The sequence below is a fragment of the Hypanus sabinus genome, chromosome 6, assembly GCF_030144855.1.
Source record: "Hypanus sabinus isolate sHypSab1 chromosome 6, sHypSab1.hap1, whole genome shotgun sequence".
Taxonomy (NCBI): Eukaryota; Metazoa; Chordata; class Chondrichthyes; order Myliobatiformes; family Dasyatidae; genus Hypanus; species Hypanus sabinus.
This window is the reverse complement of record NC_082711.1, coordinates 126,208,065-126,226,115: the sequence shown is the minus strand read 5'-3', so window position 1 is coordinate 126,226,115 and position 18,051 is coordinate 126,208,065. Positions and strand designations below refer to the sequence as shown.

The 18,051-nt window shown below is 42.7% G+C and overlaps 1 protein-coding gene across 1 annotated transcript in view; it reads left to right on the top strand.

The window, feature by feature from the left end:
- Positions 1-18,051, top strand: part of LOC132395815 (protein CASP-like) — a 739,549-nt gene that overhangs the window by 698,243 nt on the left and 23,255 nt on the right. Inside the window, exons 20-22 of the mRNA XM_059972899.1 lie at positions 3,052-3,108; positions 3,189-3,269; positions 17,316-17,380. Coding sequence (XP_059828882.1) covers positions 3,052-3,108; positions 3,189-3,269; positions 17,316-17,380 — 203 coding nt within the window. The remainder of the gene's footprint in view (positions 1-3,051; positions 3,109-3,188; positions 3,270-17,315; positions 17,381-18,051) is intronic.

The following is an 18,051-nucleotide window of genomic DNA, read 5'->3' as shown; positions in this document are numbered from 1 at the left end:
TGGTCCTGTATGAGTTCATACAGTCAATATGACACCCCTGTTGGATGGTCCTGTATGAGTTCATACAGTCAATATGACACCCCTGTTGGATGGTCCTGTATGAGTTCATACAGTCAAAATGACACCCCTGTTGGATGGTCCTGTATGATTTCATACAGTCAATATGACACCTCTGTTGGATGGTCCTGTATGAGTTCATACAGTCAAAATGACACCCCTGTTGGATGGTCCTGTATGAGTTCATCCAGTCAATATGACACCCCTGTTGGATGGTCCTGTATGAGTTCATACAGTCAAAATGACACCCCTGTTGGATGGTCCTGTATGAGTTCATACAGTCAATATGACACCTCTGTTGGATGGTCCTGTATGAGTTCATACAGTCAAAATGACACCCCTGTTGGATGGTCCTGTATGAGTTCATACAGTCAATATGACACCTCTGTTGGATGGTCCTGTATGAGTTCATACAGTCAAAATGACACCCCTGTTGGATGGTCCTGTATGAGTTCATACAGTCAATATGACACCCCTGTTGGATGGTCCTGTATGAGTTCATACAGTCAAAATGACACCTCTGTTGGATGGTCCTGTATGAGTTCATACAGTCAATATGACACCTCTGTTGGATGGTCCTGTATGAGTTCATACAGTCAAAATGACACCCCTGTTGGATGGTCGTGTATGAGTTCATACAGTCAAAATGACACCCCTGTTGGATGGTCCTGTATGAGTTCATCCAGTCAATATGACACCCCTGTTGGATGGTCCTGTATGAGTTCATCCAGTCAATATGACACCTCTGTTGGATGGTCCTGTATGATTTCATACAGTCAAAATGACACCCCTGTTGGATGGTCCTGTATGAGTTCATACAGTCAAAATGACACCCCTGTTGGATGGTCCTGTATGAGTTCATCCAGTCAATATGACACCCCTGTTGGATGGTCCTGTATGAGTTCATACAGTCAAAATGACACCCCTGTTGGATGGTCCTGTATGAGTTCATCCAGTCAATATGACACCCCTGTTGGATGGTCCTGTATGAGTTCATACAGTCAAAATGACACCCCTGTTGGATGGTCCTGTATGAGTTCATACAGTCAATATGACACCTCTGTTGGATGGTCCTGTATGAGTTCATACAGTCAATATGACACCTCTGTTGGATGGTCGTGTATGAGTTCATACAGTCAAAATGACACCTCTGTTGGATGGTCCTGTATGAGTTCATACAGTCAATATGACACCTCTGTTGGATGGTTGTGTATGAGTTCATACAGTCAATATGACACCTCTGTTGGATGGTCCTGTATGAGTTCATACAGTCAATATGACACCTCTGTTGGATGGTCGTGTATGAGTTCATACAGTCAATATGACACCTCTGTTGGATGGTCGTGTATGAGTTCATACAGTCAAAATGACACCTCTGTTGGATGGTCGTGTATGAGTTCATACAGTCAAAATGACACCTCTGTTGGATGGTCCTGTATGAGTTCATACAGTCAATATGACACTCCTGTTGGATGGTCCTGTATGAGTTCATACAGTCAATATGACACCTCTGTTGGATGGTCGTGTATGAGTTCATACAGTCAATATGACACCTCTGTTGGATGGTTGTGTATGAGTTGAGCTTCCTAAACCTTACATTTGCTTCCTTCTTCTTTCGACTAATTTTTTCAACATCTGTGCCCTCAAAACTTCATCACAAAAACATGTTGGTCATGGATTCTGACCAGCTGATCCTTAAAAATCTCCCACGTCTGATTGAATTTATTCAATAAACCCACAGCTAATCTACTCTTACCAGATCCCACCTACCACCTAGGAGTAAATAGCCTTCCTTCCCCTCCTCCCCCCCACCCCACGGTTAATACATTCCCCCACTGTCCTATAGTATAGTTACTATAATTATCGTAGAACTTAGTGAGTTGTGATTACTTTCGGAGTTATGAGTTATGATTACAAAATGCTGTCCTACTGTAACAGATCATCTGGCCAGGCTCATTTCCAAATACAGACTCTAGTGTACAACCTTCCCTAGTTGGGCTATTTGCATGCTGTGAGAAGAAGTTTTCCTGGAAGCACCTAATAATTCTGCCATGAAGGGAGTCCCAGTCAATATTGAAAAAGTAATTACCTACTTCAGCAACCCTGTTGCTTTCATGACTTTCCATTATCTGCCCACTTGCCTACATGTAATGAAGCAGTTTAGTGAGTTGCTGCTAAAGACAAATGTTGATGATGCCACATAATATTTCCAGATCACTCATCTCACTCAGGAATACAGGTACCTTCAGTCGGTTTGGACCCTTTGATGTATGGTGACAATTTACTGTCCAGGCTTAGAATGAAGACAGCAGCCTGCCCTCACTTCATGTTCCTGAACATCATTCTGCCTCTCCCTGTCACTCCACCGATAACTCTGCTTCTCTCTCTCTGCTGTCCTCTGCCTCTCTGTTCCCTCTCTCTCACTCTGCTTCCCTTATTCTGCCCCATCACACCGCATCCCTCACTCTGCCCCCTTCCTCTCCTTAAGCTCCTGCTCACACTGACCCCCTCTCTCCAACCCTTCTCTCCATCCACCCCCACACTGTGTCCCCCTCCCTCCAGCCCCCTCTCCTCAAACACCTCCCTTCAGCCCTCGCTCTCTCTCTCCACCCTTTTTCTCTACTCCCTTCTGACCCACTCACTCCACCCTCTGCATTCTCTGCCCCTTTCTCTCCCCTTCTCTCTCTCATTATGCTTCCCTTCTTTTCCCCCTCCCTATCTCTTTCTCTCTCTCTCTCTCTCTCTCTCCCTCCCTCCCTCCCTCCCTCCCTCCCTCTCCCTCCCTCCCCCTCTCTCCCTCCCTCCCCCTCTCTCCCTCTCTGTTTCTCTCTCTCACATGGTCTTGTTTCTCAAAAACTATATACCTGCAGACCCTTTACCCAAATATCCCATGGAATGTGCACTTTTGAAACCTATCACTTCTTTGTTGTTAATTATTTGGCTTGTGTGACCCTTGTTGTGAAATGTGTTCACTGTACTCACTCTGGTTTCTAGGAGCGCCAGCGCAGGTACCTGAGCCTCAGCCCCTGGGACAAGGCCACCCTTAGCATGGTGAGTATGATCCACAACTGCTTTTCAAATCAGGGAACTCTTGCATTCTGATCACTGTCTGAGTTTCTTCTTTATCCAAGGGCCGCATCATCCTGTCAAGCAAATTGGCTCGGACCATTGCCTTTTTCTATACTCTGCTGCTGCACTGCCTTGTCTTCCTTGTGAGTAGATTCTAACTTCACATGCTTTCTGGGATGTTACAGGAAGTTGTTCACATGTTTATGGGATTTGATGGGAAAACAAGTGGATGATATTGGCCCGGACTTTATGGTTGGACAAGAAGATAAAGATGCATGGGATGCAGGGTATAGAAGACAGAGAGCAGGGGTTGGAAGGCTGTTATTCTAGCTGGAGGTCTGTGATTAATGGTTTTCCATAGAGATTCCATAGAGATACAATCTTCAATTGTATGTCAATGAATATGTAGAATGGTGGATGGGCAAACTTGTGGTTGTCACAAGATACGGTGGAGTTGTGGACAGTGTAAATAACTATCGGAGAACATATTGGGATATAAATCAGTTCCAGATATGGGCAGAGAATGGAGTTTAATTTGGGTAAGTGTGAGTATTGCACATTGGGAGGTCAAATGAAAAGAGAAAGTATAAAGGTAGTGGTAGACCCATCAATAGCAGTGAGGTACAGAGGGATCTTGAAGTCTATGTCCAGAGTTCACTGAAAATGGCTACACGGGTGGACAAGGTGGTAAAAGAGACTTTTCTTCATTGGTGGGGAAGCTGAGTATAACAGTGAGGAAGTCAAGGTGCAGCTATATATAATGTAATTCAGAGCACACTTGGAATATTGTGTGCTGTTCTGATCGCCCGTTATAGAGAAGATATGGAGACTCTAAAGAGTGTACAGAAAAAGTTTACCAGGTTGCTGTCTGATTAGAGGGGATGAGCTAGAAGTAGAGGTTGGACAAACTTGGATTGTTCTTCCCAGAGTGTCCGAGGCTAAGGGGAGACCTAATAGAGCTTTTTTTTTTCATTTTGAGAGGCATAGATGTTGTACATAGAATCTTTTCCCCCAAGGTAGGAATGTCAAACACAAAACAATATACTTTCAAGATGGGATAGTTCAAAAGCATGGTAGTGTTTTTTGACACAGGGTGCAGGAAATGTGTTACAAGTGCTTTGTGGAAGCAGGCATTTTGGTAGAGTTTAAGGGGCTTTTAGATGGATGCATCAGTATGAACTGCAAGGGGGGGCATAGTGGATGATGCTCAGGAAGAGACTACTGTACTTCATCTGAAGATTCAAGATTGTTTAATGTTATTTCCAGTACTCAAGTGTAAAGAAGAACAAAATAATTGTAACTCCAGATCCAATGCAGCACAAAAAAACACAATGAGATAAAGGAACACAATAATAATAATAATAAATCCACAATAAATATAAATACATCAGATAGCTTATATGGAGAGATTGATAGTATGTCCATAAACTCACTGTACATAAAATTGCATCAAGATTGGCACAACGTTGTGGGGAAATGGCCTGTCCAATGTTAGAACCATAATACATTGGAGCAGAATTAGGCCATTCAGCCCATCGAGTCTGCTCCACCAGTTGATCATGGCTGATCCATTTCCCTTCCTCACGCCTTCTCCCCATAACCTTTCATGCCCTGACTTACCTGCCTTAAGTACATTCAATGAGCTGGCCTCTACAGCCACCAGTAGCACTTAATTTTGCAGATTCATCACTCTGTAAATAAATAATTTCCTCTTCATTTCCATTCTAAACAGACATTTTCCTATTCTGACGCTGTGTCCTCTGGTCCTAGACTCTCCCACTATAGGATCCATCCTCTCCACATTAATTCTATCTCGACCTTTCAACATATGAAAGGTTTGAAATTCTTCTAAATTCCAGCATGTACAGTCCCAAAGCTTCCATCTGATAAGCCTTTCAGAACCTCCTTTGAATCTCTCCAATGACAGCACGACCTTTAGACCATCAGACATTGGAGCAGAATTGGGCCATTCATCCCATGAAGTCTGCTCCGCCATTCCATCATGGCTGATCCCAGATCCCACTCAGCTCCAGACACCTGCCTTCTCATCATACCCTAACTAATCAGGAAGTGATCAACTTCAACCTTAAATATACCCACAGAATTGGCCTCCACTGAGTCTGTGACAGAGCATTCCACAGATTCACTACTCTCTGTCTAAAAAAATTCTTCCTTACTTCTATTCCAAAAGGTCACCATTCAATTTTGTACCCTCTAGTCAATACTCCCAACAAAGGAAACATCCTCTGTACATAAACATTTTGTAGTCCTTTCAACATTGGGTAGGTCTCAATGAGATTCCCCCCACATTCTTCTAAATTCTAGCGAGTACGTGTCCTGCCAAATGCTCCTGATACGTTAACCCCGTCATTTCTGGAATCATCCTTGTGAACCTCCTGTAGACTCTCTCCAATGACAATACATTCTTTCTAGGATATGGGGCCCAAAATTGTTGACAATACTCCAAGTGCAGCTTGACTAGTGTTTTACAAAGCTTCAGCATTATCCCCTTGCTTTTATATTCTATTCCCCTTGAAATAAATGCGACATTACCACAGACTGAATCTTCTGGGAGTCCTGTATGAAGACTCCTAAGACCTTGTACAGCTCTGATGTTTGAATTTTCTCCCCATTTTGATAACTTTGTGCCTTCAGCCAAAATGCATTATCATGCATTTCTCAACACTGTATTCCATCTGCCACTTTTTCCCCATTCTTCCGATTTGTCTAAATCCTGCTACGATTGCATTGTGTCATTAGTACTACCTACCCCTCCACCTATCTTTGTATCACCTGTAAATTTTGCCACAAAGCCATCAATTCCATTACCTAAATCATTGACAAACAATATAAAAGGTAGCGGCCCAATACAAATCCTTGAGGAACACCACTAGTCACTGGCAGCCAACCAGAAAAGGCCTCTTTATTCCCACTTGCTGCCTCTTACCTGTCAGCCACTCTTCTATCCATGCCAGTAGTTTTACTGTAACGCCATGGGATTTTATCTTGTTAAGCAGCCTCATGTGTGGCACCTCATCAAATGCCTACTGAAAACCTAAGTAAATGGTATGCACTTTGTCCACCCTGCAGGTTACTTTCTCGAAGAACTCTAACAGATTCGTCAGGCAAGATTTCCCTTTACAGAACCATTTTATTTATTTTATCATTAGGCTCCAAGTACCCCGAAACATCATCCTTAATAATAGACTCCAACACTTTCCCAACCACTGTAGTTAGGCTAACTGGCCTATAATTTCCTTTCTTTTGCCTTCCTCCCTTCTTAAAGAGTGGGGTAGGTGACATTTGCAATTTTCCAGTCCTCCGAGACCACGCCAGAATCATGTGATTTTTGAAAGATCATGCATCTGTTATCTCTTCAGCAAACTCTCTCAGGACTTGGAGATGTAGTCCTTCTGGTCCAAGTGTCTTATTGACTTTAAGACCTTTGAGTTTGACTTGCACTTTTTCCTTTGTAATAGCAATGGTACTCACTCCCACTCCCTGACACTCTCAGACCTCTGACATACTGATAGTATCTTCCACAGTAAAGACTGAAGCAAAGTACTTATTAAGTTCATCTGCCATTTCTTTCTCCCCCATCACTACCTCACCAGCATCATTTTCTAGTGGTTCAATATCAACTTTCACCTCCTTTTCACTCTTTATATAACTGAAAAACTTTTGGTATCCTGCTTTATATTATTGGCTAGTTTGCCCTCATATTTCATCTTTTCCCTTTTTTTTGGTTGCCTTTTGTTAGATTTTAAAGGCTGCTCAGTCATCCAACTTCCCACTCACTTTTGCTACCTTATATGCCTTTTCCTTGGCTTTTATGCATTCCTTACTTACCTTGTCAGCCATGGTTGCCTACCCATGCCATTTGAGAACTTCTCCCTTAGGGACATAACTTTCTTGCGCCTTGTGAACTATTCCCAGAAACCTCAACCACCTCTGCTATACTGTCATCCCCGCCAGTATCCTCCTCCAATCCAACTGGGCAAGCTCCTCTCTCATGCCTCTGTAACGCCCTCTATTCCATTGTGCTACCGATACATGTGAGTATCAGTAATTGGGCTTTTCCCTCTCCCATTGCAGAATGAATTCAATCATATTATGATCACTGCCTACTAAGGGTTCCTTTACGTTAATCTCCCTAATAAGATCTGGGTTATTACATATCCCAATCTAAGATAGCCTTTCCCCAAACAGCACAAGCTGCTCTGAAAAGCCATTTCATAAGCATTCAACAAATTCCCTCTCTTGCAATCTGCCAGCAACCTGATTTTATAACCATATAACAATTACAGCAAGGAAACAGGCCATCTTGACCCTTCTAGTCCGTGCCAAACGCTTACTCTCACCTAATCCCACTGACCCGCACTCAGCCCATAACCCTTCATTCCTTTCCTGTCCATATACCTATCCAATTATGTCTTAACTGACAATACCGAACCTGCCTCTACCACTTCTGCTAGAAGCTCATTCCACACAGCTACCACTCTCTGAGTAAAGGAATTCCCCCTCGTGTTACCCTTAAACTTTTGCCCCCAAGTCTCAACTCATGTCCTCTTGTTTGAATCTCCCCTACTCTCAATGGAAAAAGCTTATCCACGTTAACTCTATCTATCCCCCTCATAATTTTAAATACCTCGATCAAGTTCCCCCCTCAACCTTCTATGCTCCAAAGAATAAAGACCTAACTTGTTCAACCTTTCTCTGTAACTTAGGTGCTGAAACCCAGGTAACATTCTAGTAAATCTTCTCTGTACTCTCTCTATTTCGTTGACATCTTTCCTATAGTTCGGTGATCAGAACTGTACACAATACTTCAAATTTGGCCTTACCAATGCCTTGTACGATATTAACATTACATTCCAATTCCTATACTCAATGCTCTGATTTATAAAGGCCAACATACCAAAAGCTTTCTTCACCACTCTATCCACATGAGATTCCACCTTCAGGGAACTATGCACCATTATTCCTAGATCACTCTGTTCTACTGCATTCTTCAATGCCCTACCATTTACCATGTATGTCCTATTTGGACTATTCCTGCCAAAATGTAGCACCTCACACTTATCAGCATTAAATTCCATCTGCCATCGCTCAGCCCACTCTTCTAACTGGCCTAACTCTCTCTGCAAACTTTGAAAACCTACTTCATTATCCACGACGCCACCTACCTTAGTATCATCTGCATACTTACTAATCCAATTTACCACCCCATCATCCAGATCATTAATGTATATGACAAACAACATTTGACCCAGTACAGATCCCTGAGGCACACCACTAGTCACCGGCCTCCAACCTGACAAACAGTTATCCACCACTACTCTCTGGCATCTCCCATCCAGCCACTGTTGAATCCATTTTACTACTTCAAAATTAATACCTAACGATTGAACCTTCCTAACTTACCTTCCGTGTGGAACCTTGTCAAAGGCTTTACTTAAGTCCATATAGACAACATCCACTGCTTTACCCTCGTCAACTTTCCTCGTAATCTCTTCAAAAAATTCACTAAGATTTGTCAAACATGACCTTCCACGCACAAATCCATGTTGACTGTACCTAATCAGACCCTGTCTATCCAGATAATTATAAATATCATCTTTAAGAATACTTTCCATTAATTTACCCACCACTGACGTCAAACTGTCAGGCCTATAATTGCTAGGTTTACTCTTAGAACCCTTTTAAAACAATGGAACCACATGAGCAATACGCCAATCCTCTGGCATCATCCCCGTTTCTAATGACATTTGAAATATTTCTGTCAGAGCCCCTGCTATTTCTACCACTAACCTCCCTCAAGGTCCTAGGGAATATCCTGTCAGGACCCAGAGATTTATCCACTTTTATATTCCTTAAAAGCGCTAGTACTTCCTCCTCTTTAATCATCATAGTTTCCATAACTTCCCTATTTGTTTCCCTTACCTTACACAATTCAATATCCTTCTCCTTAGTGAACACCAAAGAAAAGAAATTGTTCAAAATCTCCTCCATCTCTTTCGACTCCACACATAGCTGTCCACTCTGATTCTCTAAGGGACCAAATTTATCCCTCACTATCCTTTTGCTTTTAATATAACTGTAGAAACCCTTCGGATTTATTTTCACCTTACTTGCCAAAGCAACCTCATATCTTCTTTTAGCTTTTCTAATTTCTTTCTTAAGGTTCTTCTTACATTCTTTATATTCCTCGAGCACTTCATTTACTCCATGCTGCCTATATTTATTGTAGATATCTCTCTTTTTCTTAACTAAGTTTCCAATATCCCTTGAAAACCATGGCTCTCTCAAACTTTTAACCTTTCAACCTAACAGGAACATAAAGATTCTGTACCCTCAAAATTTCACCTTTAAGTGACTGTCATTTGTCTGTTACATCCTTCCCATAAAACAGATTGTCCCAGTCCACTCCTTCTAAATCCTTTTTCATCGCCACAAAGTTAGCCTTTCTCCAATCAAAAATCTCAACCCTGGGTCCAGTCCTATCCTTCTCCATAATTATATTGAAACTAATGGCGTTGTGGTCACTGGACCCAAAGTGCTCCCCAACACATACCTCTGTCACCTGGCCTATCTCATTCCGTAACAGAAGATCCAACACTGCCCCTTCTCTAGTTGGTACCTCTATGTATTGCTGCAAAAAACTATCCTGCACACATTTTACAAATTCCAAACCATCCATCCCTTTTACAGAATGGGCTTCCCAGTCTATTTGTGGAAAATTAAAATCTCCCACAATCACAACCCTGTGCTTACTACAAATATTTGCCATCTCCTTGCAAGTTTTTTCCTCCAATTCTCGCTCCTCATTAGGTGGTCTATAATACACCCCTATAAGTGTTACTACACCTTTCCCATTCCTCAATTCCATCCGAATAGTCTCCATAGACGACCCCTCTAATCTATCCTGCCAGAGCACTGCTGTAATATCTTCTCTGACAAGCAACACAACACCTCCCCCTCTTGTCCCTCTGATTCTATCACACCTGAAGCAACGAAATCCAGGAATATTTAGTTGTCAATCACACCCCTCCAGCAACCATGTTTCACTAATTGCTACAACATCATATTTCCAGGTATCAATCCATGCTCTAATCTCATCCACCTTTCTTACAATGTTCCTAGCATTAAAATAAATGCATTTAAGAAATTCTCCACCTCTTCCTTTCTGTTTATCTCTAACAGTACAAAGAACTTCACTGTCTTCTTTTTCTTCCTTCTCCCATTCATCTGTTCCTAAACTCTGGTTCCCCTCCCACCTCATATCTAGTTTAAATCCACTGGAGCCTCTCTAGCAAACCTACCTGCAAGAATATTTGTCCCCCTCCAGTTCAGATGTAAACTGTCCCGTCGGAACAGGTACCACCTTGCCTGGAAAACTGCCCAATTATCTATAAATCTGAAGCCCTCCCTCCTGCACCATGTCTTCAGCCACGTGTTGATCTGACCTATCTTACTATTTCTAAACCCACCTGCATGTGGCACTGGTAGCAATCCTGAGATTACTATCCTGGAGGTCCTGCCCTTTAACTTGGCACCTAGCTCCCTAAACTCACCTTTCAGAACCGCCTCACTCTTCCTACCCACATCATTGGTCCTTACATGGACCTCGACATCTGGCTGCTCACCCTCCCTCGTGAGAATACTGAGAACTCGATCCGAGATATCGCGGACCCTGGCACCAGGGAGGCAACAGACCATCTGGGTTTCTCAATCTCTTTCACAGAACCTCCTATCTGTCCCCCTAACTATCGAACCCCCTATCACTACTGCTCTCCTCTTTTCCTTCCTTCCCTTCTGAGCTGAGGGTCCAGTCTCGGTGCCAGAGACGCAACCACTGCAACTTGTCCCTGGTAGGTCGTCCCCACCAACAGTGTCCAAAACGGTATACTTATTGTTGATGGGAACGGCCACAGGGGTGCTCTGCTCTTCCTATCTATTCCCCTTCCTTCTCCTGACAGTCTCCCAACTACCTGTCTCTTGACTCCTAGGGGTGACTATCTCCCTGAAACTCCTGTCTATTTCTGCCTCTGCCTCCCGAATGATCCGAAGTTCATCCAGCTCCAGCTCCAGATCCCTAACACGGTTTGTCAGGAGCTGCAGCTGGATGCACCTTTTGCAGGTGTAGTCGTCAGGGACAACTGTGCTCGCCCTGACTTCCCACATACTGCAAATGGAGCACTCAACTGCCCTAACTGCTGCCTCCATTACCTACTCCTAATCTAATTAGATTAATTAAAGGAGCTTACCCGGGCTTACCTCACCTGGAGTGAAGTTCGTACTCAGCCTCTGCTCGCTTTTCTCCAGCTGCCGACTGTCAGGCGCTTGCGCAGTTGAGACCCTTTCAAACCTCGCCTCTGCCTGTTCTCGCCAAATCCTAATTGAGCCAGAGCCGACCCACTCTGCCTCAGTCCACTCTGAATGATGGCCGCTGTATATGGCGGACTTTCTTTCTAAACCTTTGGCGCGCTACATCATGCGCCTGCGCAGTCTAGCCTCTTTGCCGTGAATCAGTTAAAAAAAAACAGCTTCTCTCCGAGCTTCTTTTACCTCTTCCCTGTACGCCTCTTGCTGTGATTTAAAATTATCTCAGAAACCACAGTGGAGACTGTCCCATTTATCTCAAATACCCTGAGATTCTCAGATTTCAGAATCTCAGATTTTCACAAACCCCTTGCATATTTGATGTGCCTCATTACAATTTTGACATTACTCTTATCAGATGCCTTTTCCTGTTCCCTTTACAATCTGAACCCCACACCTTGGCTACTATTTGGAGGCCTATATACAGTATAATTCCCATAATGTTCTTTTTCTCCCTTGCAGCTTCTTAACTCCATCCACAAAGATTCAGCAATCTCTGACCTTATGTCACCTCTGTCTAAAGATATAATTCTATTTCTTTCCAGCAGACCTACACCACCGCCAATGCCTTCCTGTCTGTCCTTCCAATACAAAGGACATCCTTTGATGTTTAACTCCCAGCTACGTCCATGACATCATACCTACCAATCTCTAATTGTGCCACGAGTTCATCCAACTTATTCTGAATGCTACAGGCATTTAAGTACAGCAGCTTCAGTCCTGCATTTTTCGCCCTTTTGAATATGGCTTCTGTGGTATAATTTAACTTTTTGCTCTGTCTGCATTTGAGCCCAATCATTGACTTGTTCTTCCATTCATGTTACACCCATCATCTACTTGTAGGTGTATAAGATGATGAGAGGCATTGATCATGTGGATAGTCAGAGGCCTATTCCCAGGGCTGAAATGTTTGCCACAAGAGGACACAGGTTTAAGGTGCTGGAGAGTAGGTACAGAGGAGATGTCAGGGTTAAGTTTTTCATTCAGAGAGTGGTAAGTGCATGGAATGGGCTCCTGGCAACTGTGGTAGAGGTGGATACGATGGGGTCTTTTAAGAGACTTTTAGGTAGGTACATGCAGCTTAGAAAAATAGAGGGCTATGGGTAGGCCTGGTAATTTCTAAGGTAGGGACATGTTCGGCACAACTTTGTGGGCTGAAGAGTCTGTATTGTGCTGTAGGTTTTCTATGTTTCTATGTAAACCTGATGGCTCATCCTCAGCTCTATCATACTGGTTCCCATCCCCCTTCCATACTAGTTTAGACCATTCTCAACAGCTCTAGTAAAGCTTCCCGCAAGAATATTGGTCCCTCGTGGATTCAAGTGCAACCCATCCCTTTTGTATGGGTCACACCTGCCCCAGATGAGGTCCCAATTATCCAGAAATCTGAATCCCTGTCCCTGTGCCAGCCACACATTTTAGATAAGGGACCCAAAAACTGCTTACAATATTCCCGTGTGTTCTGACTAAGACACCTTATAAAGTCTCAGCATTAAATCATTGCTTTTATACTCTGATCTTCTGAAAGTGAATTCTAACATTGAATTTGCCTTCCTCACCTCCAACTCAACCTGTAAGTTAACCTCCAGGGAATCCTGCACAAGGCCTCCTAAGACCCTTTGCACCTCAGATTTTTGAATTTTCTCCCCGTTTAGAAATAACCATATAACAATTACAGCACGGAAACAGGCCATCTCGGCCCTTCTAGTCTGTGCCGAACGCTTACTCTCACCTAATCCCACCGGCCTGCACTCAGCCCATAACCCTCCATTCCTTTCCTGTCCATATACCTATCCAATTTTACTTTAAGTGACAATACCGAACCTGCCTCTACCACTTCTACTATAGTCTACCCTTTTTTGAGGATAGTGTTGACGAAGAAGTATTTTAAAGGTGGGATGACACAACCATGGCTGACAAGAGAAATCAAAGCCAACATAAAAGCCAAAGAGAGGGCACATAATAGAGCAAAAATTAGCAGGAAGTTAAAAATTGGGAAGCTTTTTGAAATCAACAGAAGGCAACTAAAAAAGTCATAAAGAAGCAAAAGATGGATTACGAAGGTAAGCTAGCCAGTAATATTAAAGAGGATACCAGAATTTTCTACAGATATATAAAATGTAAAAGAGAGGCAAGAGCAAACACGAGGAAATCTGCAGATGCTGGAAATTCAAACAACACACACAAAATGCTGGTTGAACACAGCAGGCCAGGCAGCATCTACAAGGAGAAGTGCTGTCGACGTTTCGGGCTGAGACCCTTCATCAGGACATCCTTTCAGGAGGCTTTTGACAAGGTGCCACACACAAGTCTGCCTAACAAGTTAAGAGCCCATCGTATTACAGGAAAGATTCTAGCATGGATAAAGCATTGGCTGATTGGCAGGAGGCAAAGAATGGGAATGAACAGAGCCTTTTCTGGTTGGCTGCCAGTGACTGATGTTGTTCCACAGGGGTCTGTGTTAGGACCAATTCTTTTTACATTATATGTCAATGATTTGGATGACAGAATTTATGGCTGTGTGGCCAAGTTTCCAGACGATACAAAGATAGATGGAGGGGCAGATAGTGTTGCGGAAGTAGAGAGGAAGAAAGACTCAGGCAGAACAGGAGAATGGGCCAAGAAGTGGTGGATGGAATGCAGTTTTGTGAAGTTTATGGTCATGTACTTTGGTAGAGGAAATTAAAGAGTAAACTATTTTTTTAATTAATAAGAGGTGCAAAGTGATTCCCTGAAGGTTAATTTGCAAATTGGTTCAGTGGTGAGGAAAGCAACTCCAATGTTAGCACTCATTTTGAGAGGACTAGAATAGAAAAGCAAGAATGTAATGTTGATGACATTTTTTACACACTGGTGAGGCCTCACTTAGAGTATTGTGAGCAGTTTTGAACCCCTTATCAAAGAAAGGATGTGCTGACGTTGGAGAGAGTTGAGCGGAGGTTCAGAAAAATAATTCTCAGATTGAAAGACGGGTCTTAAGAGGTGTGTTTGATTGTTCTGGGCCACTACTAACTGGAATTCAGAAGAATGGGAGGTGACTTCGTTGAAACCCATCGAATGTTGAAAGTCCTTAAGAGAGTAGATATGGAGAGGATGTTTCCTATGTTGGGAGAGTCTAAGACCAGGGGACCTCAGAGTAGAGGGCCATCCTTTTAGAACGGAGATAAGGAGGAACTTTCTTTAGCCAGAGAGTGGTGAATCTGTGGAATTTGTTGCCACAGGCAGCTATAGGCACAAAGTTATTGGATATCTTTTAAGGCAGAAGTTGATAGTTTCTTGATTAGTCAGGGCATGGAAGGATACAGGGTCAGAGATTTGGGCTGTGTGGGAAAATGATGCAGCCGTAATGAAATGGTGGAGCAGACTCGATGGGCCAAATAGCTTAATTCTGCTCCAGTACCTTAAGGTCTTATGGAATGATATTCCTTCTACCGATGCGCATGTCCATAAACTTCCCGACATTGCATTCCATCTGCCAATTCTTAGTTCATTCTCGTAATCTATCTGAGTCCTTGTGGAGACTCTCTCCTTCCTCAAATTACCTGCTCCTGAACCTACCTTCATATCATCTGCAAATTTGCAACAAAGCCATCAATTCTATCATTCAAATCATTGACATATGACGTAAATAGAATTCGTCCCAAAACAGATCTCCATGGAACACCACTCATCACCAGCAGCCTATTGGAAGAGGCTCCCTTTATTCCCACACTTTGCCTCCTGCCAATCAGCCTATGATCTATCCTGTAATACTATGGGCTGTTGTCTTGCTAAGCAGCTTCATGTATGGCACCCCATCAAAGGCCTTGTGAATTCCAAATACACAACATCCATTGATTCTCCTTTGTCCTGTTTTTTATTTTAAAAGCATTCCAACAGATATGTCAGGCAAGATTTTCCCTTAAGGAAACCATGCTGAGTTTGGCCCATTTTATCATGTGCCTCCAAGTACCCTAAAACCACATCCTTAACAATTGAGTCCAACATTTTCCCAACTACTGAGGTCAGGCTAACTGGCGTATAGTTTCCTTTCTTCTGCTTCCCTCCCTTCTTGAAGAGTGGAGTAACATTTGCAATTTTCTCGTCCCCCAGAACCATGCAAGGATCTATTGATTCTTGAAAGGTAATTACTAATGCCACCACAATCTCTTCAGCCATCTTCAGACCTTTCAGCTTCCCAAGCACTTTCTCCCTAGTAATAGCAACTGCATTCACTTCTGCCCCCTGACACTTCTGAACATCTGGCATAGTGCTAGCTTCTTCCACAATGAAGACAGATGCAAAATACTTTTTCAACTCGTCCACCATTTCCTTGTTCCCATTACTACCTATTCAGTGGCATTTTCCAGCAGTCCAATATCTACTTTCACCTCTCCTTTACTCTTTATATATGTGAAAATACTGTTGGAATCCTCTTTGATAGTATTGACTAGATTATTTTTGTATTTCATCTTTTCACTCCTTATGGCTTTTTAGTTGCCTTCTGTCGATTTTTTTAAAGCTTCCCAATCCTCTAACTTCCCACTAAATTTAGCTCCATTATATGCCCTTTCTTTTATTTTTATGTTGGCTTTGACTTCCCTTGTCAACCACGGTTGTGTTACGCTGTCTTTAGAATACTACTTCTTCTCTGGTATATATCTATCCTGCACCTTCCCAGTTCCTCCCAGAAACTTTAGCCAATGCTGCTCTTCTGTCATCTCTAGTATCCCCTTCCAATCAACTTTGGTCTGCTTCTATCTCTTGCCTCTGTAATTCCCTTTACTCCCCTGTAGTACTGATACATCTGACTTTAGCTTCTCATGCTTAAATTACACTGAATTCTATCATGTTGTGTTCACTGCTTCCCAAGGGTTCCTTTACCTTCAACCTCCTAATCAGATTAAATTCATTACATGACACCCAATCTCTTAATGGGTTCAACCACAAACTGCTCTAAAAAAGCCATCTCATAGGTATTCTACAAATGATCTCTCTTAGGATCCAAAAAAGTCAGCATCAACTCTTTTGCGCTGTGGATATATTTTACAGCATCACAATTCTGCCCTAAGTTCTCCACATTCAATGACCTTCTCCATAGTAAACACAGACAAGGAGTTTTCATTTAGGATTTATAATAATCAGTGAACTCTTAGTGAAGTGACTGCTAATTGGGATTTATGTTTCCAGACTTTTCCCTATCACCAAGTTTACATCCGGTAGTTCCTTTGTTGATCCCTATATTTTTTTTTGAACAAGAGTTTGTGGTTTTCAATCCATATTCCTGATTGAGTCTATAAATGTGTTGAGGGGGGACTTGATAGAGGTATTTAAAATTATGTGGGGGGTAGATAGAGTTGACGTGGATAGGCTTTTTCCATTGAGAGTAGGGGAGATTCAAACAGGAGGACATGAGTTGAGAGTTAAGGGGCAAAAGTTTAGGGGTAACACGAGGGGGAATTTCTTTACTCAGAGTGGTAGCTGTGTGGAATGAGCTTCCAGTAGAAGTGGTAGAGGCAGGTTTGATATTGTCATTTTTAAAAAATTGGATAGGTATATGGACAGGAAAGGAATGGAAGGTTATGGGCTGAGTGCAGGTCGGTGGGACTAGGTGAGAGTAAGCAATCGGCACAGACTAGAAGGGCCGAGATGGCCTGTTTCCATGCTGTAGTTGTTATATGGTTATATATGGTTTTTAAGATTATGGCCTGCATCACTGCAGTTTGAAGTACTCCCTTAAAATATTGCCATTTAATATGTGTTGGGTATCTAATTAAGAATTTCGTTCATAACTCTGAATTTCTCAGCTGAATGCCTTTATTTTACAGGTATTGTATAAGGTGGCTTGGAGTGAGAGCGTGGGCAGAGACTGTGTCGCCTATTGTGCTAAGAAGTGAGTATTGCATCAGAGGTATCCAAAACGGGAGTTTTCTCATCACAGCATGGTGCTTCCTTACTACAGGTTCACTCCAATTTTGGGCTGTTTTTCTCTGCAGTTCTCTTTGATTGTGATTGGAGGACAGCAGAAAGCATGACATTGTATAAGTAAACAGCTGAAGTAATTTCTAAGGTAAATCAGGTGCAGAATAGAAAGTTTTGTGCACCACAGTGGAAGGGGGGAGAACTTAAAGGAGGCAAATGGGAGCAGTTAGCATTTTTTGTGTGCCGCAATCCCGAAGACCAATTGAATTTGATACTTTGCAAGGACAAATAAAAAGAAGTTAAGTTTAAGCAGAGTGGCCATTGTTGGAGTGGCCCAGTATTGGAGTGGGGAGTTGAGACTGTGGCCATAGTAGTTTTTTTTTTCATTATTTATTCTTTCTTAATTTCTATTGCACATTTAGAGTAGAGGTGGTGCCAGACAGGATGGTGAAATGTTCTTCTTGCGGGATGTGGGAAGGTAGAGAGACCGCCTGATGACAACACCTGGAAGAAGTACATAGAGTGGCAACTTCTAACAGTCACTGTTGAGTAGCTGGAACTGGAACTGGATGAACTCCAGATCATTCAGGAGGCTGAGGGATTGATAGGGCAAAAAGGGAGGTAGTTACACCTGAACTGCAA